General features: G+C 48.1%; 1 protein-coding gene across 1 annotated transcript in view; it reads left to right on the top strand.

Annotated features, from left to right (window-relative positions):
* Nucleotides 1-12,819: 12,819 nt before the first annotated feature.
* STK10 (serine/threonine kinase 10) overlaps nucleotides 12,820-25,355 on the top strand; it is a 47,981-nt gene continuing 35,445 nt past the window's right edge. The window contains exons 1-2 of the mRNA XM_084535730.1: nucleotides 12,820-13,279; nucleotides 24,696-24,860. Coding sequence (XP_084391856.1) covers nucleotides 13,124-13,279; nucleotides 24,696-24,860 — 321 coding nt within the window. The 5' untranslated portion in view covers nucleotides 12,820-13,123. The remainder of the gene's footprint in view (nucleotides 13,280-24,695; nucleotides 24,861-25,355) is intronic.

The raw sequence follows: 25,355 nt of genomic DNA, 5'->3' as shown, positions 1-25,355 counted from the left end.
GCTCAGGTGCGTGATGCGCTGGTCTGCGATTAAGGGTTAGGTGCATGACCTTTGTCAAGTGGCGCTGGCCTGCTCGCTGTAATAGGTCCAGGTTAAACTGCAGTTACACCCACACCTAATGGATTGCAACTTCCCCTGCTTGGCTCCTAGAGGGCACAAAGTGTGGGAATAGGAGGACACACAAGCACACAAATTCCAGCTTTTCCTCTTGAGTGTCATTTGCAGCAGCAGTTTGTCTTCTAGCTTAGGTGATCCTGTGGTCAGGACAATTGGAGGTACCCTCACCAACACACGCTGGCAGCCCAGAGCATGGTCAGAGTGTTCAATAACCAGTGCTTTTCCCTTCAGAGTGTAAGAGCAGCCTTTTTGGCACACAAGAAGTCCTTTTCTAGTCTCAGAAATCTGAATCAGATGAGCATGTCTGTGGGGGAAAGAACTTGATGGTCACCTTGGTTAGAGATGCACTCTGTTCCTTGGCTGCTCTGCACCCTTGTCTGTCAATGCCTTTGGTTGAGATCAAATTCCCTGTTCCTTTTAAACTTGATTGCTAGTTGGCTTGTTTTTCCAGCCATTACTGAGATTACTTTATTTCTTCCAAAGTCTAATATGCTGATCAGGCTAATCCTTTTTACTGGTTTCTGTCTTCCCTCTCTGCGTCTAGGGTCTAAACCTACAGTTGTCCCAACTCTTAGTCATCTGCTAGTGAAACTGGTGGGTTAGGATTGACAATTTTAAACCTGTTCCTGCTTCATTCATGCAGTAGAACTCTATTTCTCAGAATCCACTGGAGTTTCTTGCTCCACAAGCATCAGTGTAGAGCCAGAATAAGTTAAGGTCACGCACGCAATGTTGCAAGTCTTTCCCAACAGATGGAAGCGGATGCAAAATTTACATTGATGTTGGTGCAGCCAACATCCACCACTTGGAAAACAGATCCACGTTCTCTGTGCATTTCCCACTCTACCCCGAATAAATACAGCTTTCATTTTCATCCTTGTGTTGTATGCAAAGAGTTCCTGACAGTTCCTTAAACCCCAGTTCTGTACAGGATGACTGAAGGGTAGTGGCAGAGGTGTGTAAAGGAAAATTAGTTCTCTGTTCTCATAAACACCCAAGTGACTTGGTTTTATTTTTTCTTTCTAAAGAAAAAATCAAAGCTGATTAACAATCTAGAACAAAAGTTTTCTATTGTTTTTCTTTTTCTTTTTTTTTTTTTTTTTAAAGACAGGTATGATTTAATATACTGGGGTTTTGCAGCCAGATCTTTTGCATTCCAGAGGGAAAAATATTTATTTGATATATAAACAACTCAAAAATCGTTTGGATTTCCACTGGTCAAAGGATAGTTTTGTGCCAGGAAGACACTACTTGTCTCATAAGGCATAATTTACGTCTTCACGTAAATGGTCTTTGCAGTGTCATTACCTTCCAGTCCTTTCTAGAAAGGGGGGTGTGAGATGGGCAGAATTGTGATAGCTGATTAAGAAAGAGCAAAGCTGAAACCTGGATGACAATTCTGCAACTGCGAACACTAAAACACTAATATTTTTTTTTTCAGGTTGCCTTTTGGAGACTTTTTTTTTCTTCTTTTTGTTCAGGCAGTTGTTAAGCATGTCCTGGTTTTGAGATGACAGCGTGTAGGAGCTGGGAGAGCTCCTTCTTTCCTTTCTCCCCCTCCTAGAAAAGCACCAGTCGTGTTATGTTGTTACAGATTACCATGTTTTATATCAACTGTTTTATGGCAGGGAGCAAGGTGATGATCTGAAGGCTATGTCATAAGTGGGCTTTGAGTAGAACAGAGAACTGATTTGTGAAGATGCACTGTTCTCTGATAACCTCTCTCCTCTCCTGTCCAGTTAGTACATAGCTAAACCTGAAATAAATGGTAAAATGCATTTACAGGTGGAAGTGAAGACAATTTTAATTTCTTCTTTATAAAATGGCAGGTGTGCCAAGCACGTACCCTACTGGAACCAAATTTTACAAGATTTGTATTAGGAAAGAATTCTAAGTTTCCAAAGTATATCTATATATATTATAAAAACCAGTAATGAAAGCATACAGCATGTTGTCTGACATACCCCTTGTACATACCTAGAGGTTGCAGTATGCATCGAGAGCAGCCGTTGCTGGCTCTGAGCAATGCCTTGTCCTTGTCCTTGTCCTTGTCCCGTGAGGTTGTCTTCAGTGCAAGTGCAGGGGACCAGGCTGGGGCTCCTGCAGGACTCGTGGCCGTTCCCAGAGCAGGGAGGAAAGGAGAGAGGCTTTGCCGAGCAGAGGATGGCTGAAGCAAGACTAATGAAGTACTAAAATGCCATTTAGCTTACAGCACCAGGTGCAGGTCCGCATGCGGCTGCTCATGTGGGGAGGACGGAGAGAAGCCTGCTGGTGGTGCTGCACCTTTACTCTGTAGCACAGGCGTACTTTGAGCTGTAAGCTCGGTGCTGCTGGCAGCCTGGCCTGTGCTGGTTCTGGCAGGCTGCTTGGTGAGGTGTCCTGGGCAGAGCTGAAGTAACACAGCGGATTTGTAGCGCACGCAGCCATGAACAGCAACGCCAAGCGCTGACGAGAGGAGTAATAGGATTTTCTTTGTTTTGTTTGGTTAGACCCATCAGCCCTTTGTGTCATTCCTGATTAATTCTGGCCACGAACTGATGCCAGTAGAGTGCATTTTTTGCCATGTCAATGACAGGTCTGTTTGACATGCTTCAGAGTTTTATGCTCTTGTTGTTTCTGCCTGACCCAGAAGTAGTAAACCAGGGAAATCCCACGCTCCTGTGCAGCCTGAGAGGCACGAACATTGCAGAGTCTGCTGGGGAGCTCCAGGAAAGCCTTGGATGCTGCAGGTACATTGCAAAAGGATGCTCTGGGTTGTCCTCCACAGTCAAGAGACAGCACTCCTGTAGAGCATCCAGCACCCAAAAGCTTGATTCACTACGTTGGCTTTTTGTGTTCTTCTGCTTATTAGTGTTTTCTACAGAAAACGTAGTTGAGAATAGCTGCTCTGTGAAACCTCTTTTTAGTTTTCTGAAAGCCTTTTCTTCTCTAGAGCTTGGAAAACTAACTGATGTGAATCATCAGTATAACGAGTTTATTTTTTTTAAATAGCCACACAAATGCTAAAAGCAGCAACAACAAAACTAAAAAAAAAAAAAAGACAGCTTATCCCAGGAGCAACCAGACAAACCCACAGCACCTCTTTGCCTTTCACAGAAAACTCACAAGTTGGGGAGGAGAGGAAAGGGATCCAGTGATGCAACAAGGCAACACGTGCCATGTGCATAACGCTTAGTAAACCAGGTGGCCAACTGATAAAATATTGCTGTAGTATGACATGCTTCTGCATATATATCTATCGTTAGTAAATAATATAAAAACTTCAAAAATGCTATTAAAAATCCTAGTTTGTTACAGTGGTGGGATGCTTTTAGCCATGGAATTTTGAAAGCATTTTAGCTGTGTAAGTGTTGACGAATTGAATGCTGTACATTTCTCCATTTCTATCTTCTTCAGAAACAAAAGTGGTAGCTACATTTCTGACTCTTGATCTGTATTTTACAAACTGTTTTTTATGTCACTGTAAATACGTTCAAGACCCTGCACCTTATGCAGAGAATGTTTACGTTTTTTTTTAAGAAAAAAAGTTAAGATTTTTGTTGGCTTTTTCACTAAGCTGCTCAGACCTTGTTACGTTGAAATAAAAGCAGTCTCTGTTAGAAAGGGGCCTTTTCTCTTTGCCCTTGACCACTTCCTCCGTACATCAGGCTCCCTCCTGGATGATGACTGGCAGCTCCTGGACAGCTCGCACCCTCTTGGAGTAGGGCGTAGAGGTACTTTGAGAAAGGAGTTTTTGAAAACTTGCTTTGGGTGGGTGGGGGTGAGTTTTGTACGCTCCGCAAACTGTCTTGGGAGAAAAAAGAAAAAAAAAAAACACACCTTCAAACCCCCTAGATGTTGGTGCAAGCTCTAGGAAGTCTTTGAGTTAAACTTTTCAGCAGCTGTGCTTCTGTCTTCTCCCGAAGAAGATGAATGTCCTACTCTTATATCTGCAGCTACAAACACTTTTGTTGGTTAACGACTGTATATACAAGTCTGCCTGCTTTAAGACTTTCATTTTCATCAAGTGTTTTTGATTGTTCTGCTCTGCAAACGGCTCTCCTCTTCCACATTTCATTTAGATACTCCGTAGCCGCATGTGTGTTGCTCTTGTTCCTAGGAAATGGAGCTAAAGCTCTCCTTCCACGGGAGACGTATACATGCCACCGAGCCTCCAAAATTCAAGCAGTTGGAAGAAGAGATGTGTTAACCAGCGGGCTTCTTTCTGTGGACTTGGAAACCTAATAAACGTGTCCACTGGACTCTCCACGAAGAAGTGTGTTTCTGTCCTTCAAGCAGGACCACTTGTTGGGTATTTATCCGGTAGAACTCTGTATTTGTATATTTTACAGACGATGACCATTTGATCAGAGCCATGGGGCAAACAGAGAACTTAAAATCCTGACTCCTGCCTTAAAACTCGTAGTTCATCTTGAGCTCCAAAAATTCTGCACCTGCTTGTTTCAAAGTCCCTTTTTCCTTAGGAAATTTGAGTCCAGTTAAAGGCTGGAGACGATTTAAGGAAATTTAAATCCAATTAAATTTTAGCTGATGTCTTTATTAAAATAACTAACTGGTCTTGTATTAAAAACCCTGTTTGTGCCTCTCAAGTCCAGGGAATGTTTAAAAAGTGGAGGTGGCTTTTGAGCAATGATTGACATTACTGCGTTAGCTGGAGATTTGTAAGCCACTTGCTTTCATATGTTCTGAGCAAGAGACTTAGGTTTGTGTCCTCTCTGCCTCATGGTAATGGCTTTCAAAGATGGCTGGTACCATCAAATTTGTACTTCTTGAATAAATATCTTCATTTTTATGGTAAAAACCTTTTGTACGCAGTTTGTTTGTGTGTGCCACGTAACAAAGAAACACTCATACTACGTAGGATACGGTGCTAGATTTGGTACTGACACAGAAAATACACAGCACACAGCGAAACAAGGACAAAGGAATCCCAGTGACGTGATTTTTTCCCCCCTGTAACTTTTATAAAATCTTTTAGAATCAAACTTACAACTGTGTAAAACATGGTTTTTAACTTTTTTCCCCCCTTCCTGGCTCATTCAGCCAGTGAAGAGTTCTAGGCCTATATAAAGATGCTGTGAACACCAGGTAACTTTTAAAATGCATTCTGTATTTTTACGTTGTACCTCTGTTTCTTGGCTGACATCTCGCTGTAGTGTGTGCACATTTTTAATCAACTGCAAAGCACAAGTAGGTTGTCTTTAGACTGTTAAATTATGTGATTTTTTTAATTTTTTTTTAACCTAGGGAAGATTTTTACCATTGAGAGCAAACCATCATGATCTTCTATGAGTTGGAAATGCTGTACAAAATTTCCTGTATTTAAAACAAAAAATAACAAACAAAAAGATTTTTTTTTTTCCTGCTTTTAAAAATAAAAATAATACTGGAAATGCTATGCCTTAAGAACTAAACTCAGTGTTGTTTTTCTTTTTGAATTTCTTTAAATAGGACTTTTAATTCTGAGCTGGAATTCCACGACTTTTTCATTGCCTTCTAATACCCTAGAGCCACGTTTTGGTGGTGGTTTTGGTGTGTGCCAAAGCACCTTGCAAGTCAGGTGTGCGATCCGTGGACAATGCAGGGCCCTAAGGAAGGGCAGAGCAGCTTTTGGGCACCTCATGGGAGCCTCCTGTGTCCACGGCTCCTGCAAATGTGCCTCAGGCTCCTTGGTGAACAGGGAAAGTGCAAAATGATGGATCGGTGTAATTGTCCTGTAATTAAATTAACTGACATGTTGTCTTAATTCAGGTCACCGCTGCCTAGTCTTGATTAACTACCTAATGTATCAGAGGAGTACGAATAATTTTTTTTGTAGTCTGCTTTGATCAAATGTTATCACAACCAAGCCTTTCAATGTTTGTTTTGTTTTATATATTTATTAATTTATTTAAGTCTTAGGATATTTTCATGGTAGAATCCATGTGAATTATAAACTTGCCTGAATTTTTATATATATTTTTGTGTGTATATATATATATATATATAATCCCTTTTACATATACATATTCCCATTCTCAGAGCCGATGCCCTCAGACACCATGATTTATAAGCAATGTGTGGTCTTCCCTCTTCACCCACCTTCTAGCTGAGCAGTGTGGTCTCCTGTGAAACAGCAGGAGGGATGTTCACCGTACATCGCTGCGTGTCTGCATGCACAGCCCCACGCACCCCAAACTCTCTGTGGTGTCCAGAAGCCTGGTGTGTGAAACGAGCGGGGCAACACCAACCTGACTGTGAACCTAAGCAAAACCCCAGCAGAAAGTGAACTTTGTGTCAAAAGTCTGCACGAGAAATTAAATTTTCCCAGTTGCTGCTGCAAGCAGTGAGCTTGGGTGTTTGTTCATACAAACACCCAAGCGTCTGGGCTCCTGCAACCTGGTGCTGCACTCGTACCTGGTGGTCAGCTCCAAAGGCATCACATCTGCTGCACAGAGGGACTGTCCTGGCTGTGGACCTCATTTTGCTGCTGCTCATACTGGGGTGGCTGCCTCAGTGCAGGAACTCCAGATGCCCCCCTGTGCCACGGGGAATCTGGCTGGGAAGCTCATAAAAACACAGGGCATAAAGGTAAATTCCAGCTTTCCAAGGAGTTGCTCATTGTGTTCCCTTCTCACAATCCCTCAAAGTGGGGCTTTCAGGCACTCGGTTTATTTTCTCTGGAGTCGGAGCGGTTGTAAAGGTCTGGGAGCCGGGATGCCATGCTGCAGGCGTGTTCAAGCCTGGCTTCATGTGGGGTCAGTGGCTGAGCCTGGAGATGGGAATTTTCTGTTCTAATTAATCCCTTATGCTACAGCCTTGCAGCTTCATTAGGGGAGGTCTTTAATGGCAGTGAGTGTGGAGGAGGCTGAATGGTGTGATGCCCTCGGTGTAAGGTGAGAAGGGAAATAAATTCACTGGGCTGCTGTGTCCAAAGCGTAAACAATCAATATTTAGCAAGAGAAACCGCCTCTCTTGCTTTCCCTCCACGTGGCTTTAATTAGGTGGTTTAGTTAACAAAGAAAACAGCGTTTCCTTTAGCTGAGCTGTTCCCCATAAGAGCAGTGACGAGGATGCAGGGAAGCTGCCCGACCCGCAGGCACGCACACTGAGGCAGAAAACACAGGAGGGGGAAGTTGACAACCCCAAATGGGTGCTACACTGGAGAGATGAGGCTGCTGAACCTAAAATTGGCTTTTCTTTGTGCTCATCTGCATCTGAGCATCGCCAAATAGCCGGGGAGGAGGCTCCTTGCTAAGGCAGTGTGTGATGGCACTGGGGGGCATGCAGAGACCCCCCCTTTTGTACAGGGCAGGGGGCAACACTGCTATCAGCTACTCCTGGGGAGAGGTGTGAAAAATGAGGCTGAAGTCTGAGTTATGCCCATCCTTCCTCCTCCTTGGATGTCAGTCTCTGGTATTCATCTTGGTAGGGCAGCAGCAACATGAAATGGAGAAAACAGAACAAGCAGTTGCTGGGCCACATCCCTTTGGTTTATTCACCTTCTACAAGTTTGATCCACCTATTTGGTGTCTAGAAAGTGAACTGGAGGATGGAGAAGCAAGGCTGCATTGTTCCCAGCTGGGGAAAGTCTGGTTTGGTCTGCTGGGAGCATGCTGGTCCCTCTGGGAGGTCAGCTACTGTTCCCTTTTCTCCTTCTCCTCTTTTCTTCTCCTCTTGGTTATCAATGCAGAAGACTGCGAACATCTTGAATTCCACGTAGCTCAATTTCTAGATCTGGAGATGAGTATCTAGCTTAGCAAAAAAGCCTTGGCTGATATAATCAGTTATTTCAGAGACAGAGGCAAACCCTGCACCCCAGCTCTCACTCCCTTTTCCAACTTGCTCTGGTTCCCCAGCTCACTCGGGAGAAATTGGATTCAACTTATTGCCCCCAGCTCAACCCAAACACGTTACAGGGCACCTCCCTGGCACACGGATATTTCTCCACTGTTCTGTAATGACTTGCAGGTGTCATGGTAATTCATAACCTCTGGGTCACTGAGTGGGCATAAAGGGGGAGAGCAGAGAGCCTTTGCTACTGCATCACACGGCTGGGCTGCTCCTACCGACAGCATCCTTTCCATCAGGCAGCCTTCAGGTGGGAGCACAGCATCACTGCAGCCCAGGGCTGAGGCTGCTTGGTCCAGGAAGCTGCTCTGAGGGCACTGGAGAGCTGTCCCCAGTGGGACTGACGCTGTTACCCCCCAAAATACTTTCTACCTTTTGCTATTTTGCTGTTAAACCATTTTCAATTAATACTTTGGGAATTACATCCTTAAAGAAGACAGGCTGCTCTTCTTGCTTTCTCCCACGTAGTTTCTGACTTCCTCTCCCAGAGGTAGCGAACTTTTCACCTCCAAAGGACTAATTTTAAATACAGGGGCATTTTCACAGCCTCTGTCTGGACTGTAATTTCTCTAATTTTACCTCATTTCCAGAAATATTGGTCTTTGAATATCTTAAGTTCTTCTTTCTGGATGTTAAAGAGAAGTTTTGTGGCTTGAAACTCATGACACAATCACATCACCATCTACATCCAGCAGCTGAATGGCAGTCCCCCAGTGCTGGTGGACGAAATCCTTCTCAAGACGCTTCTGTTTTGGGGCAGAAAGGTTTAGAAACAGGTCACGAGCGCTGATTTCCTGCTTTACAAGAATACGTGGAATACCAGACGGTGCTCGTGTCCAGAGAATAAAGGTGACCCCTTTCTGGCTGTGCCTGCAGGAAATACCAAGCCCCTGGTGCTTCCTGCACACAGGCAGCAGCACATGGATGGGTTGGGGCTGTTGGCTGTGCTGGGGGGCTCCTCGTGGTTCAGGATGCACACCGTGATGCAGAAGTCATTAAGGCCGATCTTCCTTCCCCATCACGTTGTGGTCCAGAAGGTCAAATAGCAGCACGAGCCGGTTTTTATTCAGGCCTGTCATAACAGAGCATGCAATAAAACTGCAGATCTGGAAAAGAGCAAGCTCTCAGGCCTCGTCTGCACAAAGCTGTGAGCAGTAATTAGCAGGATTTATTTTGTTTTAAATGCCCGCTGCTCCTAAACAAGTTGCACAGGCAATTAAAAACACAGCAGCAGACAAGAGATACTGTTCGGAATTAATAGATGGCATTAATGAGATGTCTGATTTATGAAAGGGGCATATGCAATTTCTACATGGAAAGCAACGTTAAAGCACCCATGATTTTCTGTCTTTTCTGGAAGAAAAAAAAAAAAAAAACACCCCAAAGAAAAAAAAAAATATATATATATATATATAAAAAACTTTTTTTCAGTAAACCTGAAACATTGGGGAAAAAAACAACTCTTTTTCTCCTGAATTGCTGCCAGTGGCTCAGTCCATGGGAAGAGGTGTCGTCTGAGCTGGAGCACCACGGTGGCTTGCAAAAGCACAGGAATAGACTCCAGACCTGCAGGCAGGACGTGAGGAAGCTGTGAACCAGCAGACCAGCATCTGCGAACAGCCCCATGTGGAGAAAACTGTTGGCAGCAACCCCACCTGCTTTGTAGCGCAGAGCACGGTCGGTTTATGGAAAGGATTACATGATGGGGTTTGCTGCAGTACTAAGGAATTAGCTTCGGTGAGCCAGAAACTCACTCCTGCCCTGTGTTCCTGGCATCTTGCTTGTACAGCTGTAAAGATCCCCTTTATCACCACCCCGGGTTTTTTTGTACATTGATTATCTACTCACTGGGGCTGGGAGCTGGTTATCGTGTTTGTGCAGTGCTAGTAAGCCTGACAGGGGGCTTTACAAGCTGCTGGGATGCAGGGGGTGGTGATACTATAAAATCAAACAGGTTTATTGGGATTTTGGACCCTTTTCTGTTTCACAGATAGGGAAGGAGGCAATTGAAGGGGGAAAGGGATACCCTCAGTAGGAGCTGAAAATCCCCCTCAACTGCTCCGAGCGGTCCCACAAGCCGTATGAGGTCCAGGAGCAGCCAGGCCAGGTAACTTCCAGAGCACCCAGGGCGTGATAGAGCAGGGAGGACGTGCTGGTGTGTGCTGTAACAGAAAGCTCTTTGGGGTATTGCCAAGCGCTCGTATCAGCTAGCGGCTAGGTAATTAGTATTACGGAGCGCTGCATTTGTTGTAACATCTGAAGTGCAGTGTTTGTAATCTCCGGATTTAAACCCTAAGCGATGTAGCGTTCCCTATATCTTTTTTCAAAACATTACACGGGGCCTGTAATTGTATAGCATTAATGCCAATCTCATTTTGGAGAAGCGCTTGCTGTTAGGGCTTTCTCGCACTGAAAATCCAGGCACTGGAAATGCTGTGCCAGTGCCACTGCCACTAAGCAGAGCGCTTCATCTAAGTACAGACGCTGCAGAGAACACCCAGATCTCAGCTTCATCTCCCAAACAGAATTAGCACCAAGGCACTGACCCCTCACAATAAGAAAACTCTGCCCTAGAACCAGAACACAGCCTCTGTCACACACTTCAATGTTTTTTCCATGTTTTCAAGATTTCCCATCAGTTGTGGAGTCAAAGCCTCACCTATCGACTGCTAAAGCATAATACATAATAAAATCAAGTGACAGAAATTATTCTGGCAATGCTTAAGAGCATTAAGTCTGATTAAATTGTGCAAGATAACACAGATTTAAGGACTTACTCTAGCAAAGCAAATGACTGTAATGCAAATCTCAAGCTCAGACAAGTGGTACCTCAAATTTTATATGTCCAGGCTGAGGTAGTCCTACAGAGCACCCAGTGCAGGGCTTTGGTTTTCCTGCTAGCCGTGGTTTTAACTTTTCTAATTTCCAGTACCTCGTACTGGCCTGTGAAACATCCTTGTGATCTATAGCTCAGAGATGGCTGCTTTGGAATGGCTAACTTCTTATTCAGGTTAGCTGTCGGGTAGCTGAACCACTCATATTTATCTGAAGTGTTCATCAACAATTCCTCTTCCCATACAGAATGAGTCCAACCCAGTCCTTACCCCCTAAACCGTACCAGGATCACTAATAATAAAACCAAACTCCACTGGCTTGCTTCAGTCCAAGGACCCTCTGTGGCCGACATTTAAATGCAGAGCTGTGTGTAGTCTCATCATCGAGTTAGCAGCTTCTGCTCCATCGGTTGTGTTGTGCTGACTGCTCTGAGCAGTTGTGTTTAACGCAGTGGTGATGCTCGTGGCAGTCTGCTCACACGATCAGGGCTGTTCCCGTGAGCCTGGGGCAGACCTGCAAGGGTTTATGTTGTTGCTTCTGGAGTTTCTATTCTCTTTCTCCTATTTATCATTTGGGAAATGGTAAGGAGAAGTAATCTGGAGGCAGACGATTAGCCTGCTTGCTGACTTGGTTTAACATTTGCACGCTTTCTGCAAGAAATGGGTGGAAAGAGTGCAGATGGCTGGTTCCTCTTGGCTGTGAAGAGACAGCAAATCTGGTTATAAGGTGTCAAGCACTGGATAAAAAATGCCACAGCCCTCAAAATGCTGTGCTGTATCTGAGTTGCTCAAAAACTTCTGAAGGGTTAATGTGTGTTTGCAAAATTTTTGCTAGCAGAGAAATCACCTGTGTGAGCTCCTATCTGACCGGACTACCCTCCGATAGGCTGCAGGGCATCTGCCCACACTGCAAGCCCTTTGGCACAGGACTTATCTTTACCGAATCCGATAAGGATGGAGATTCCCAATACGTGCCCTCAGCTCTTGTGGTGGCAATTACAAAGATGACTGATGCAAACACTGATCAGGGAGGTAGATGACAGAGCAAGGGGAATGACCACAGGTAGCAGCTGGGAAAAACTTCCTCTGGGATGGCGTGTGTCCCAGAGCAGGTAACCTGGGGAGGTGGTGTCTGCTCCATCCTGGGAGGCTGCCAGCACTCAGATGGACAGACTGCTGCCTGTCCTGCTGCGTACCATGACATCCCTGCCCCAGGTGGGAACTTGGGCTGGGTGAGGTCTGGGGGTGCCATCTGAGCACCGTTTCTATGCTTGTGTGCAGCACTCAGGCCCACTTCTGCAATAAAGTAAGTACACTACTACTGATATAAATAACTGAAAAGAGGATACCTATAACACTGGAAAAAATAAGATTAAAAGGCGTGTGATTTTGAAAAGCAGCTGCTCTAATTCTAATCTTACTCCGGCACTGCCAAATCTGCATATTGCATTGTATCCAAGACTCAGGAAGCTGGATTTTTAAAAAGTGCTCCATTATTTCTGTTTCTGGGATATACTTGGGTTGTATTTTCAGCTTGTTTTTCCCACAGCCCACAAGGGAGAGGGGAATAAGTAGGGGAACACAAAGCTCACTTCAAAAACGCAGCTGAAATTCTAGTATAGGCACGGATTTCCAGGAACTGCAGATTTAAATAACATTTCGAGCATCACTATTGGGAAGCTCCCAGCCGAAATGCTGGGGCTGCTCACACCAGGATAAATCCAGCTCTGCTTAACAGCAAAGGCAGCGAGAGCCGGCGATCAGCCCCCGCGCTCCCGGGTGTGATATATTAGGGGATTAATGAGGCTGAGCAGGGCGCTGCCAGCATCACACAGCGGGATGCAGGGGGAAGAATCCAGCCCCGACCCTCGCCCTCGGGGTACACAGCAAAACACCCTCAGCTGGGGACGGGTTGGCCTCAGAAACTACCGAAGGCGGCTGCACCGTCGGGTATTTCCCCTAGGTGTCCCCATTCAATACGTGATTTTCACGCGGCTTTCCCGAGGGATTTATTTTTCTAACCAGGGGGAGGATGCGCGCCTTCCCTCTCGCCCCCAGACCGGCTCGCGAGCCTGAAACAACCCCGTGCCCTCCATCCCCATCCTCCAAAGCTGACTTGAGCTGAGCTCCGCTGAGTTTTGCTCAGCCCCTGCCCGGCCCGGGCCAATGGCAGCGGGGGCTGCGGGCGGGCCAGCAGGTGGAGCGGCGGCGGCTCCGGGCACGGCTCCGCTCCCCGGGGCGCTCGGCGGCTGCTACCGGGACCTCGGGGCCGCCGGGCTCCCGGCTCCGCACGGAGGAGCAGCAGGAGCCTCAGGAACAGGAGCTAGAGGAGCGGGAGCGGCATGGCTTTCGCAAATTTCCGCCGCATCCTTCGCCTTTCCACCTTCGAGAAGCGCCGCTCCAAGGAGTACGAGCACGTTCGCCGCGATTTGGACCCCGGCGAGGTGTGGGAGGTGGTGGGCGAGCTGGGGGACGGAGCCTTCGGCAAAGTCTACAAGGTGGGTGTGCAGCCGAAGGGCTCGGGGGGACCTCGCCAGCGGCCGCCCCGTCGGGCTGGGGGAGCCCCCGATCGTTTTCCTTGCCCTAAAAGCCGTGGGAGCAGCAGGGAGCTGGACCCCCGGCACCTTGCGCTGCCTCCCCACGTCCCCTGAGCTGCTGGAGGGGAAAAGAAGCCACTTCTCGGCCTCTCCTGCCTGGGAGCAGAGGCAGCGGGGCGGCTGGTGGTGCTGAGTGCGGGGTGGTGCTCGGGGCAAAAAGAGAGAGGAGAGTTCTTCCCCCCCAACCCCATCTCTTTTCCTTTTTTCTTCCCCCTCTCCCTCTAACTCGACCTCTTTCAGAGCATGTGAGGTGCTCCCTGCCAAACCTGGCGGTGCAATGAATGGAGGTTTCTTGGAAGTCAGCAGGCTCCGGGCTGCCTCCAAGTTTTGTGAGCCTCTGGGGGGTGACATTATTTGTATTCCTGTGGTCCTTGCTGGCAAAAAGAAACTTAGAGGGAGAAGAGGAGCCCAGCTCCTCACCGGTGGGGACATGTCCAGTGCTGTGCCAGTTTAACCTTCGTGTTGGGGAGCTGGGTTTTAAAGGCCAAATGCTGTACTTTGCTCTCCAAAGAAGCAGCATTCTTGCCTGTAGCTGGCTCTGAAATGCTCCGGTCATCTCTAAGAGGCTGAGACAGCAGACTTTTGGCTGGGGCTGGCTGGAGAAGCAGGTTGGGGATCCAGCCTTCAGGGGCAAGCTGCGTAACAAAGATAATTTGGAGTTGGAGCTGTGAATTTGCTGCTCGGCAGCTGCTTTCTGACAGCCTCGTTGGAACATTCAGCAAGGCACTGCCTTGAGAAATAAGTAGTAACTGCAGAGAAGGTCAGGAAGGAAGCTGGTTGTTTTCAGATCAGGACAGGGGTGTTTTACCACAGCGCTCCGGCTTTTATCTATTTATTTTCTCTATCATGTTATTTGAGAGAAACTCTCTAAAAAGCAGGCTTAAAGTGCGCTTTCCATGCGCTGGGTGGAAATCCTTGGTGAAGGATCCTTTCTGCTAATAAAATGCAATTGCTTATAATCATAATTTAATGTCTGGTATATTTATAATTTTAAAAGTAGCACCGGTAGCAATTAGTGCATCTGTTACCAGTTTCCTTGGTGTTGTGCATTGAAAACCAGTTTGTATATAGCAACGCTCACTCTTCTGGGTAATTATTTACTTGTATTTGCTAAGGTTTCTCATGCAATGATAGGAATGAGGTAAACATTGTAAAACAAGTTAATAGGCTTCTGAGACAAATGAAAACTTAGACGAACACCTGATTTATATATCCGCTATTTTAAATGTGTTTAACATATCCTACATAGTGAATTTTTCAGAGTGAACATACTTTGAAAGTGGCTGGTTTGGTTTTTAAATCTGTTGTCGTACCTGACTGCCTATGCTACTAACTCCAGCCTGATATTAATACATTAAATTACCACAGTAACTTTATGTATGGTGGGCTAAGGATGTCAGCGTGCCAGATAACACTTTCTCAACCTTAATTCCATCTTCTTTGCTCCCCACTTCAACCCAGAGAAGAATGGGGATTGTAGCATACGATACAGTGCAGACTGTGTGGTTACAACCCAAAGTTCACTCCAAGTGTAGGTGAAGTTGTTAACATACACTTAGACAACTGTCTGCTTTAGAGATGTTTTACTGTGGCTGGTCATGGGGAGGGGACTAACCTTGTGACAAAGCAAAGGGCTGTTTCATGCTTCATAATAGTTCAGGTTTTTAATTCTCCATTTTCTTTGAGCTCTTCTCTGCCCGTCCTTCATCTTGGCTGGAGTTATGGTGCAAAAGTTTGTTTGTTTGTTTAAGGTTCCCCAATTATTCAGGTGACATGTTACTCTAAAGCCTCATTTTAGATAATAGGCAGTAGAATTGTTAGGGAGTCGTTTCCTGCCATGCGAAGATTTAACTTGCATATTCTCTTCCTTTGTCTTTCTAAATATCTACCCTAGGTGATGATATAGGATGTATATAGGATGGTGACCTGAAAGACTGGGCTTGCCTTATTGTTCTGCTCAGCTGCCAAAAAGCCCAAGACAAACAACGCTTGTGCAAAAGGAAAACTCAGGCAGCCATTATTTTAATAATTCCCTTGAAGTTACTTAAGTCAATTTGCTCTTCACACCAAAGCAATCATTCAGAGCAAGTCAGGGTGTTTGTATGGCTGTGAGAGTTTCAGGATGTTTGAATGGAGTTCCTGCCTGCCTTCCGCCCCCTTTCCACACACGGAAGCACGGGGATATGATATAATCCTCCTGTGCTTGCATCCTGCCCTGCCTCCTGTATGCTGTGCTTGCTTGTAAGAGCCCATGGTCCCTGTGCAGTGCAGAAAGATGGGATTTGTACAGAGAATGGTCTGAAACCCAACCAGAAAGCTCTGACCTGGGAGTAATTTTGATTTTTCATAGAAGAAAAAAATGTCTGTTTTAGTAGGTCTAGTTTTTATGATGCCAAGCTTGAGCAGGAGGAAGAAGGGCTCTGCTGTGCAGTGGTTTCGCTGGTGTTACTGCCTGCAAAACACTTGAGGAGCTGTTCCTGAGCAAACTTGAACTGGTTTGACACAGCGTCTACAGAAGTAGGACAGGCTTGATTTAAATGTTTGTTAATTAAAAATAATCAAGCCTGCAGTAGAGCCTGAAATGCATATGGCAGAACTTAAGGAACCAACCTGCAGCCAGTGGGATTTCCCTATTTCTACATAAAGACTTATTTTATTCTGCAAAAGAGGGACCTGATGGTATGAGGAAATGGCAAAACTTGTTGCAGAGGGTAACGAAGCTGAAAAGTAGGAAGGGGGTGGGGAGAGACTTTCTTCCTTGCTTTCACTCTACTAATCTCTTGGTTTTGGTACCTCCAGTGGCTGTGATAAGGAAGCAATAGCAGCCCATAGATAGCAACACACTGCACACCGAAGAGAATGTGTTACCCGCCCCGTCCAAAGTTCATTAAATCAATGATCTTACATCACTCATTAGGCCGGTGACTGGGAGCTGCAAGCAGTGTGTGCTAGCCTGTGAAGTCTGCAGTACCCCAACGTTTGTGAGCCTATAAAAATACAATTTCCTAACTCAGGCCCTTTCCAAACAGCCTTAAAAGCGCAGAGTTATTTTTTGCTGCAGAAACACCTAAGACACATCTCATAAAATGCTTGGCTGGGCCTGTATTGGTGCGAAGGCGACGTCTGTGGGTGTGTGCGGGGAGGGAGGACGGCGGCAGCAGTGCTGTGAGCTGGCCACTGGCACAGGGCTGGGCTTGGGACCACAAGGATGCTTCAGCTGCAGCCGTGAGCTTCAGCCTGAGTACTTCAAACAAATCCTGCAGCTCCTGCAAAACCCACTGGGTGCAGGGATGGGAGATTTACTGCTGCAGGCAGTTGCACTGGTGTCAGCAGGAACAGATGGATACGTCCAGGCTCTTCTGGGCTGGCAGGGAGAGGGCTCGGTCTTACAAAAGCATGGGCTCTGCTGGAAGGAGGCTCAACGTGCTTCTAACCATGGGATTGTTTTGCTGTGCTCGTGTCTCTTGTGAAACGCTATCTCGGCTTTCCAGTGTGTGCTGATGGGGATGCTGGCTCCCTGATAGCGCTTTCTTTTCGTGGGGTGGGGACAGGATGGGAGCGCGGGCTGCCACGCTGCCCCCAATGCAGTGGAAAACTTCATTTGAATTCGCCTTCAAACAGCTCTCTGTTTGAAACAGGCACAAAGATAGATAACGCTCTGCCCCATGCCACAGCAATTCATAAGCACGCCTCTTGTGCGGCTCTCCTTTCTTCTCCAGATGCAGCTCAGAAAGCCACGTTTGGGTTATCTGATCTTATGGCGGCAGTAGTGCTTAATGCTCTCCTTGCTAAAAGACTATAAATGCTCTGTTTTGAAATTTGGGTAATAAAGGGACTAATTGTTGAGGTGTCGTGCAGCTGCTTCGTTAGCTTGGCTTCCACAACTTGGGCCCAGGAGAAGTTGCAGGGCGTCTCTTCTGCTTGCAAACCTCTGCTCACCAGCTGAGGTTGCACCACGCTTGGTTGGTTCTCGAGTGAGTTGGGCTCAGTCTGATTCATGGGGGTTTTAACGTGCAGTTCCTGGAAAGGATGTTGTGGAGGGATGCTAATCTGCTGGTTTGCTTTTTTTAAAAAAAATAATATTTTTATTATTTTCTTTAATTAAAAGGAAAAAGGACAAAAGAAGAAGAAAGTTTTAAGTTGATTGGTTGCAACTGTGTCCAGTAATAATGGGGGGGGGGGAGGGGAAGATGATTTCATGACTTTGTCTCTTAGACTAGCTGAAGGGTTCTCTCCCCCATAAAACCTCTTAGGGAAAGAGGAATGGGAAGACACTACGCCTTTACTTGTAGAGCTGTGGTGCAACAATATTAAACCAGGGTGAACTTTAAACTGGATTGAACTTAATGGTCACTTAAAACTCACTGAAACGTGCGCTGCTCTGTCCCTGCATGAGTCCAAGAGAGGCTTGTCTTGAGCCCTGTGGAGCTGCTGCTCGCTGTGTGTGCAGGGGGAGAGGGATCCCTCTGCATGGCCTAAATATTTTGACAATGACTTCTGTGTCATGGCCTGCAGCTTGGCAATGCTGTGGGCAGCTGCGTGGAAGAGAAAGCTCAGAGAAGCCTTTGAGCCTTTCACTCCCAAGCACATGGCAATTGTTGTCCCTTAGGAAAATCCCTGCCCAACATGCCTCTTGGTTCATTTTTTTTTTTTTTTTTTTTAATTCTTTCCCTTTGAGTGCCCAGTTTCTCTGGGGGCATATGAGAGGAGGGGGAGATGTTCTTTTTCTTATACTTGGGGTGCTTCTGTCTTTAAGTCTGGGGCTTTTCTAATGCATCTTAGCTCAAGCCCACCCTCAGTGCTGCAGTGCTTGGCCATGGGGAGCTCTGACCCCACACTACCCCTCAGGCTGGGGGTTTTATGTCCCTGTTCCCTGCCACTCAGGCATGCAGCCACTCAGCCCACGGCCAGGCCCTTAGCACTCCGTGTGCTGAACTTGTTGTAGAAAGTTGCTAGGAAACTCAGAATTGGTTTCATGACTTTTTTTTTTTTCCTGTTCTTTTTTTTCCCCAATGTTGTGGTGTTGACTGAGCAAAGATCAAGGCAGGCGTACTTGACTTGAGGCGCTGTGCCTTTCCAGGTGGTTTGAGGGATGCTTTGTGCTTCCAGACTTGAGGTCTATGTGGGCTGAAGTTTTTAGATCCATGTAGATCTTTCCACTCTTCCATCTCTTCAAACCTTGCATGGGTTTCTGTTCATTTCTCGCTTGTGCTGGGCCTGAGAAACCAGCTGGTTTCTGTAGGTGGGTTATGGTGTGGTGTATCTGCAAAGAAGCTCCCCATCGTTCCTCTGGTCTCTGCTGCTGTGTGCGGGTGCAAGGTTCACAGCATTGCACAGAGCTCTGCTGCTTGGGCTTGCTGGCTCTCCCTGCCTCCTGCTGAGCCTTTAAGGCAAAAGGGGCCGTACCTGCCGTGCTCTGGTCACACTTTTTTCACACGCCCCTATAGAAAAGAAGCCCTTGCTCAAACTCGCTGGCAGTGTTTCTTTCCATTACCCCTAGCACGCCAAACCAGAGGAAGGCGTTGCTGCGTTTGTACTAACGCCTTTCTGTGTGTTTTGCAAGCCACTTCCACTTCCCCCTACCTCTTGCAAAAGTATTGCCACAGCTGCCAGGGCGGCAGCGCTGGTGCAGCCACGAGGTCGGTGCCCAGCCCGGCCCGATGCCTGCAGACAAACCTCAGCGTGGGTGCTGCTTTACCAGGGGTGCTCAGCAAATAGAGCTTGGTGGTGTGATGTGCAGGCAGGGCAGAAGGGCTCGTTGCACGCATGCTGCGTTTGTCCCTCTGGCAGATAAGGGAGCCTGCTGGCACCCTCCCACATCATGTTGGGATGAGGCTCAGAGTAATTTCCCCAAGCACGTGTTTCGCACCTGAAGTCATAACTTGTGAGCTCAAAATGTAAAGAGCTGAGCTCCTGGGAGGCCCATGCTGGAGCCAGGCTGGGTCTGGCTGGGATTAATCCCAGGCTGGCTGGGTGCAGGAGGGATCACTCAGCACTGCCTGCAGCAGGACACGCTGCCTCCCTTCTTCCTTGGGCTGATGTGAGCTTGGGATCTTCTCTGCCTCCCACAAGTGCCCAGGCTGCAGGGCACAGCACCCTCGGGTGCCCCGCTGCCCCAAACACACCACTGCACCCCCTTGTCTCTGCTGGCTGGTGCCAGGGGCAAACTCAACATTTCCAAAGGAAAAAAATAATTCAGAGAATTCAGAGTTATTGTAACAAACTGAAGTGGCTCCATGGGGCTCGTCAGACATGGAATTAATTTCAGCTCCCATTGATCATTTGACAATAACAGAAACACTGACTTGAGCCTGTCTGTCCTGCGCTTTATTGATGCAGACAGCTCAGGCAAAGTTCATTGGAAGGCAATTAATCATTATGTTATCCCTGAGAAATATCTAAACGAGCAGTTGTTTGCATACAAAGACACGCAGCGGGTATACGCTGCATGGAAAATCAAGCCAGGGCTCTCAACCCCCAAAGCCATGGAGACCATGGGGATTTTCCCTTTTGCTTCTGCAGCTTGGTGAGGTCTGAAACATCAGCGCTCCCAGCACATGGAAGGAAGGGACAGAAATGTGGTGGCATGTTATTGCAGAGCAGCTTCAAAAGGGTCACCCCAGGCTGGGAAGACCCCGGGGCCACCAGCCACATTGGCAAGCGAGCCCAGACAAAATTCTCGTGGGACCACCTGGAGCACTCGTGCTGCTCCCTTTTTTGTCACCGGTGAAGGAGGGCTCGCGTGGGGTTTCCTTGCAGCTCCCAGGGCAGCGTGCTGTGCCTTGGCAGCTGGGCTGCCTGAGGAAGGACAGCAATCCTGCCTGCCGGCAACGCGTTCTGGAAAGGCTTAAAATAGCCTGGATTTCACAATAGCACAGAGGGTGAGTCACAGGCAAAGGCCAAACAGCCTTGCCTGTCACCTGAACTGTCACCTCTTACCCCTTAAACCCATGAAGTAAGCAGCACCTCTGCCTTCGAGGAGTGATCCTACTTGTTCCCTGCTCCCAATCGCATGGCAGCAGCGTGCCCAGCACCCGCCTTTCTCCAGAGGGCTCCAGCAAGATCCTTTCTTCTTCTTGCTTTGTATCCCGAACCTTGGCTCCTGGCGTGGCTTTCTGGAAGTGGTTTATTGGATAACTTTTATTTGATGTGTGCTCTCTTGTGCAATGCGTGCCCCGTTCCCGTCTCTGCGCAGACCTGTCAGCCTACCTCTGTGCACACCTTGGTTTGCACAGAGGCTGCCACCGGCCCTGAGAGCATTTCGGGTTTTAAATGCTGAGACTGCAATGAACCCAGCTGTGGTTCAGCAGCACGTCTTGGGCAGTATGCTGGTAGCTGCCTGCTCTATTTTTATACTAATTAGCACTCCAGGGACAAATTGTCCATGGAATTAAAATGCCCAGCAGAGGAATTAAATGACAATTGGATGCTTGCTTTTTTGTTGTTTTGTTTGGTTTAGTTGTTTTGTTTTGTTTTTTGACTGACTGGCCATAGGTCACACACACAAGCATCAAACAGTTTCTGTTCATGGGACCTCACCAGTCAGGGGTGGTTCTTTGTCTTCTGTCCACAAATTTCAACAGAAAATCTGATGGCCTTGGAAACACCATGAGAGAAATCTTCATTTCCATCACTTCAAAATGGGGGCTTGACCCCTGCTGAAGCTTAAGATAGAGGTGAAGCTGTAGAGAGACAACTCTTTTCTTCCATCCTGCAGCCCTTGGAGAGTGAGCAGTGGGTGCTGCCTTTCCTGAGCCTGGTGCTGGGTCCCCTTGCTGCGAGGAGAATGGGCCAGGCCAGCAGCTTACAGACCCGGAGGTGCAGGTTACCCCTGCAAAATTGCTGGCTATGCTTTTTGGGGTTGCAGCAGGCTGTATTTTGCTTTGTGCTGATGTCTCAGGACAGATTCTGCCCTATTGCACAAGGACAAGCAGAAATCAGAGAAGGCTTATAAGCCCTAAAGCATCATCCCGTGCCTCAGATGTCTGAAACTGGCTTGCAGGGATGGCACCATAAGCATTTGGCCTATTTAGCATCCAAACAAACCTTCCTGGAAGAATATCTCTGTTGTAATACGCCGTATGCAGGAAAATACCAGCAGAGAAGCTGGAGGAAATTGCCAGATGTGAGTTCCAGAGACCGCACGGCAGGCTTAGCCAAAACCTGACGCCGCCTGTATGAATCTGGCCCAGCTCCGGGAGCTGGCTGGCTGCTGCGAGGGGCTGTGACACAGCCGTATGCCTGTCGGGAGGGGGACGGCTGTCCCTCAGTGTGCTGGGGGGCTTCTGTGACAGCAAGGCTGCATTTGGGCTCAGTGGGATCGTGGGCAGCTTGGCAGGGGTCAGCGGTGCCTCGTCGTGGAGCCTTGGTCCCCTCGGTGGCAGCTGCGTGGGAACCAGTCTCCTGTCTGTGCTGTAAGAGGTCACACTGGAGGAGATTTGTTTTCTAAGATCTGCTCAGCTCATGGTCTCAGGTCACCTTCTTGCTTCAGCTGCTGCTCTCATACGGGGCCGTGAGGCATTTCGGTTTCTCCTGGGAACTGCGCTCCCACGGCACGTGAGAGCACTCACTGCAAGACATTACTGCAAGGCCAGGGGAGGTACAGGGCTCCTGCCCGTGCTGCCTTCTTGCATCCCAACCCACGTGAATTTGCTGTTGCTATTTCAAAGACTCATATTCTGGTGTCGTTGACTGTGTGATGTCCTGAGCTGGCTTCTCCTCAGAGATGATGGTCTCACTTCTGCCAGCGTGACCAAGCCATCTGACCGCTGGTAGCTTGATTTCACCTGCGTTGTGTTTGGCCTGGATACGAGGCAGTGTGCTGGTGCGTTCGTATCTAGAAAGGAAGCGATATCTGTGGGTTGCTGGGCTACTCGCCGTTAGTCGCAGGGGAGCCATGGATAAGATCAGACTGCCACCACCAAGCACGTGGGCCACAATCGCTCCTGCACCCACAGCTTGCAGCCGGGTACGCAAAGCTGCGTCCTCCAGGTCTTTGTTCAGAGCCTCCAAAATGCACAGCATGGGAGAGGAGACCCGTGTTTGGGCAGGAGACCTTCACATCACTGATTGTTTCTTCACTGTCTTTGTAGATCAAGCCCTGCCATGCATGCAGAGCAGCTCTGCGCCCGCTCCTGGTGGCACCAGCGGTGGCCCTGCGGGGTGGCATCCTGCCTGCCCTGTGCTAATGGGGGCTGTGGGTTAAGTGGATGCATGGACCACGGGGACCACAGGGACTGCAGGTCCCATGAGGGCGAGCACCCTGGGTGCTCCAGGCTCTCAGCCTCAAAGTTCTTCGGGTGCCTTCAGGGCCCCTGAGTCCTGGCAGGGCTGAGCTGGCTCGGACCCCGCGTGTGCGATAGCTGACCTCAGAGGGAAGCCCCACCTTCTCTCACAATATTTACTTCCCCTCCTTGGCCCTCTCCCAAGGCCCTAAGTGTAGAGCAAACACGGTGGGGCACTTCTTGTGGTGTCTGGGAAGTGCTGTGCTTTCCCCAGAACTCCACTTCTCCCCTTACACCTTGCCCCAGCCTGCCTGCCTTCCTCAGGGTTGCTGGTGGCAACTTATTAGGACGCAAGCTTGAGCAAAGGAAAAAAAAAAAACAAAACCACACAACACACAAACCAACTATTTTCTTCTGAAACCAGCTTGAGCTGCTGTCTTGCATTTGGGCAGCAAGCCCAGGTGGAAATGGGTTTGTCCCTTGTAGTAAAGACCCAGCTGTGCGTGCCAACCAGTGTGAATTCAACAAGCCTTCAAAACCCAGCAGAGAGGCAGGGCTCCTCTATTTTCCCTCCCTCCCTCCGTTATATGGCTTTTCCCTCGTTCCCTCCTGCCCTCCCCAGCCTGTTTGGCAGTACACAGCCCCGCTCTCACCTAAGCCTTGTAAAACTGCTCAGCGGGGCTCGGGGTGTTTACACTAGGAATTAATCCTACTGTAAGCACCCGCCTAGGTTTTCCAAACACAGATACGTAAACTGCAAAGCAGTCAGAAAGGTCCCAACTGTTCCTACAGCATGAGCATCCCTGCCAGGGCTTCCTCCCCCCAGGAAGCAGTCCTGATCCCAGCTGGGGCTCTGCAGCCTGGAGGGGGCATGAAGAATAGAAAATGGGCAAGGAACTGAAATCCTGCCCTGGGGGCTCTCCTGTGTGGGTGGAGGAGCGGGGTGAGGGAGCTAATGGGGATTTCTCAACCTGCTGATTCAGTGCACTTCGGGGAATGGTGCTGAGCTCCTGAGTCAATGTCTGCCATCTCGCCCCCACTCCCAGCCCGTGACAGGGCTGATAGCGGAGCAACCAAATGCAAACGACCTTTTTGCATTTGGTTGCGGATTCCCAACTTTTTTTTTTTTTTTTTTTTTTTGCAGAAGTTGTGCAAATTTCCAATTGAAAAATGCAAATTTGCCCTGATAGCTTTGGGGAGGCTTGTGGGCAACGCTGGGTGGAGAGCCCTCGAGCAGCAGCAGCGCGTGGTGCCTCCAGCAATAGCACCTTCCGTGCTTGGCATCTGCAGGCAGAACTGCAGGCAACCTAGGGCGAGGTCAGAGTCACTGACCCAATGTCACTAAGGGGTTTATTGTAAGGAAAGGGGAGAGAAAGTCAGCAAAGGTTTCCCAAGCAGCAGAAGAAAGATGTTTGGACAAAACTCTAGCTATTTGGTGAAGCACGTTGCAGTAAGCAGGTTAAAGGGACTTTATAAAATGAAGGAGGCAAACAGGAAAGCATGTGGAGTATCTTTCTTACCGTGATCTGAGCAGCCTGCTGAAATGCAACACCAGGAATGCTGGCCAGTGCCTGGGAAATGCACCCTTCTTGTTGCTTCCCCTGTCAAGGAGGACATCCCTACATTTCCCTCACACATTGCAGAAAAGTCCTGATGATGAAGGGAGTGTAGGGATGCTCACGGCTGTTGACACATCTGTACTGTGAATTTGGTTGGATTTTGGAGATGCTGCCTACGATATTATTATGAGGGCCTCTAGACTCTGAGATTTTCTTGCTTCCATCTCTCCTCATGCTACAAACAATAGGAAAAAGCTCCTTGTCCTAGGAAAAAATTCCTTGTCTAAAAGCCTCTTTCTTTTCATGGGAAGCAGTGGGGCATTAGAGACTGGAGGGAGGATGCTTTGGCCCCTGCACAGCATTCATCTGCCTTTCAAAGCTTTGGGCAGGCTGAGGGAGCAGCGAGACATCTGCAAGGTTCCTGTTCTTGCCTTGTGGATGGTGCTGAGCACGCATCGGCCGAGCAGGAACTGTGCAAGTACTGCGTGTTCTGGCTCTCCTCACCTCTGTACTCATACGGGTTTTGTCTTGCAGGCTAAGAATAAGGAAACCGGTGCCTTAGCGGCTGCCAAAGTCATCGAAACAAAGAGCGAAGATGAACTGGAGGATTACATGGTGGAGATCGAAATACTGGCGACCTGCGATCACCGGCACATCGTCAAGCTGCTGGGAGCGTTTTACTGGGATGGCAAGCTCTGGGTAAGAGACTCACGGTGTGTGACCTGTACGGCTGCACACTTCTCGCTTGGCAGGGAGGAAATGGCTCATGCACGGTGAAGCAGAACCTCTGGAGCAGCTCGAAGCCTCGGAGTGAGCTAGAAATGACTCACAGGCCGTGCTCTGCTCGCTGCGTGAACAGGGCCTGGATTTTCCCTGCTTTCTTTGATAGGCAAACTATGTTCTAACTCGAGCTGGTTATAAATAGCCCAGGGAAGTTCAAGAGATCTTCACTCTGAGTTGAAAACCAGAACTGTTCGATTTTCTCTTTTTGGACCTTGTGAGGGTAGAAAAGGCAGCACCGATGGGAGCCTTTCTTCCCCACTCAGCCACTCGGTTTTGAAGGATTTGGTGGGAGGGTAGCCCCACTGTTTGATTCATGCCTTATTTCTGGCTCAGCACCTGTAATGCACAAGGGAAAGTCACAGCTCAATTCCCCTGGCTGTGGAGGTTTGGGGACACAAAATGCAACCCCGC

This window comes from Aythya ferina (assembly GCF_964211825.1).
Source record: "Aythya ferina genome assembly, chromosome: 14".
In the NCBI taxonomy this organism is placed as follows: Eukaryota; Metazoa; Chordata; class Aves; order Anseriformes; family Anatidae; genus Aythya; species Aythya ferina.
Note: the sequence above shows the minus strand (reverse complement) of the source record. Positions and strands in the feature narration are given on the sequence as shown.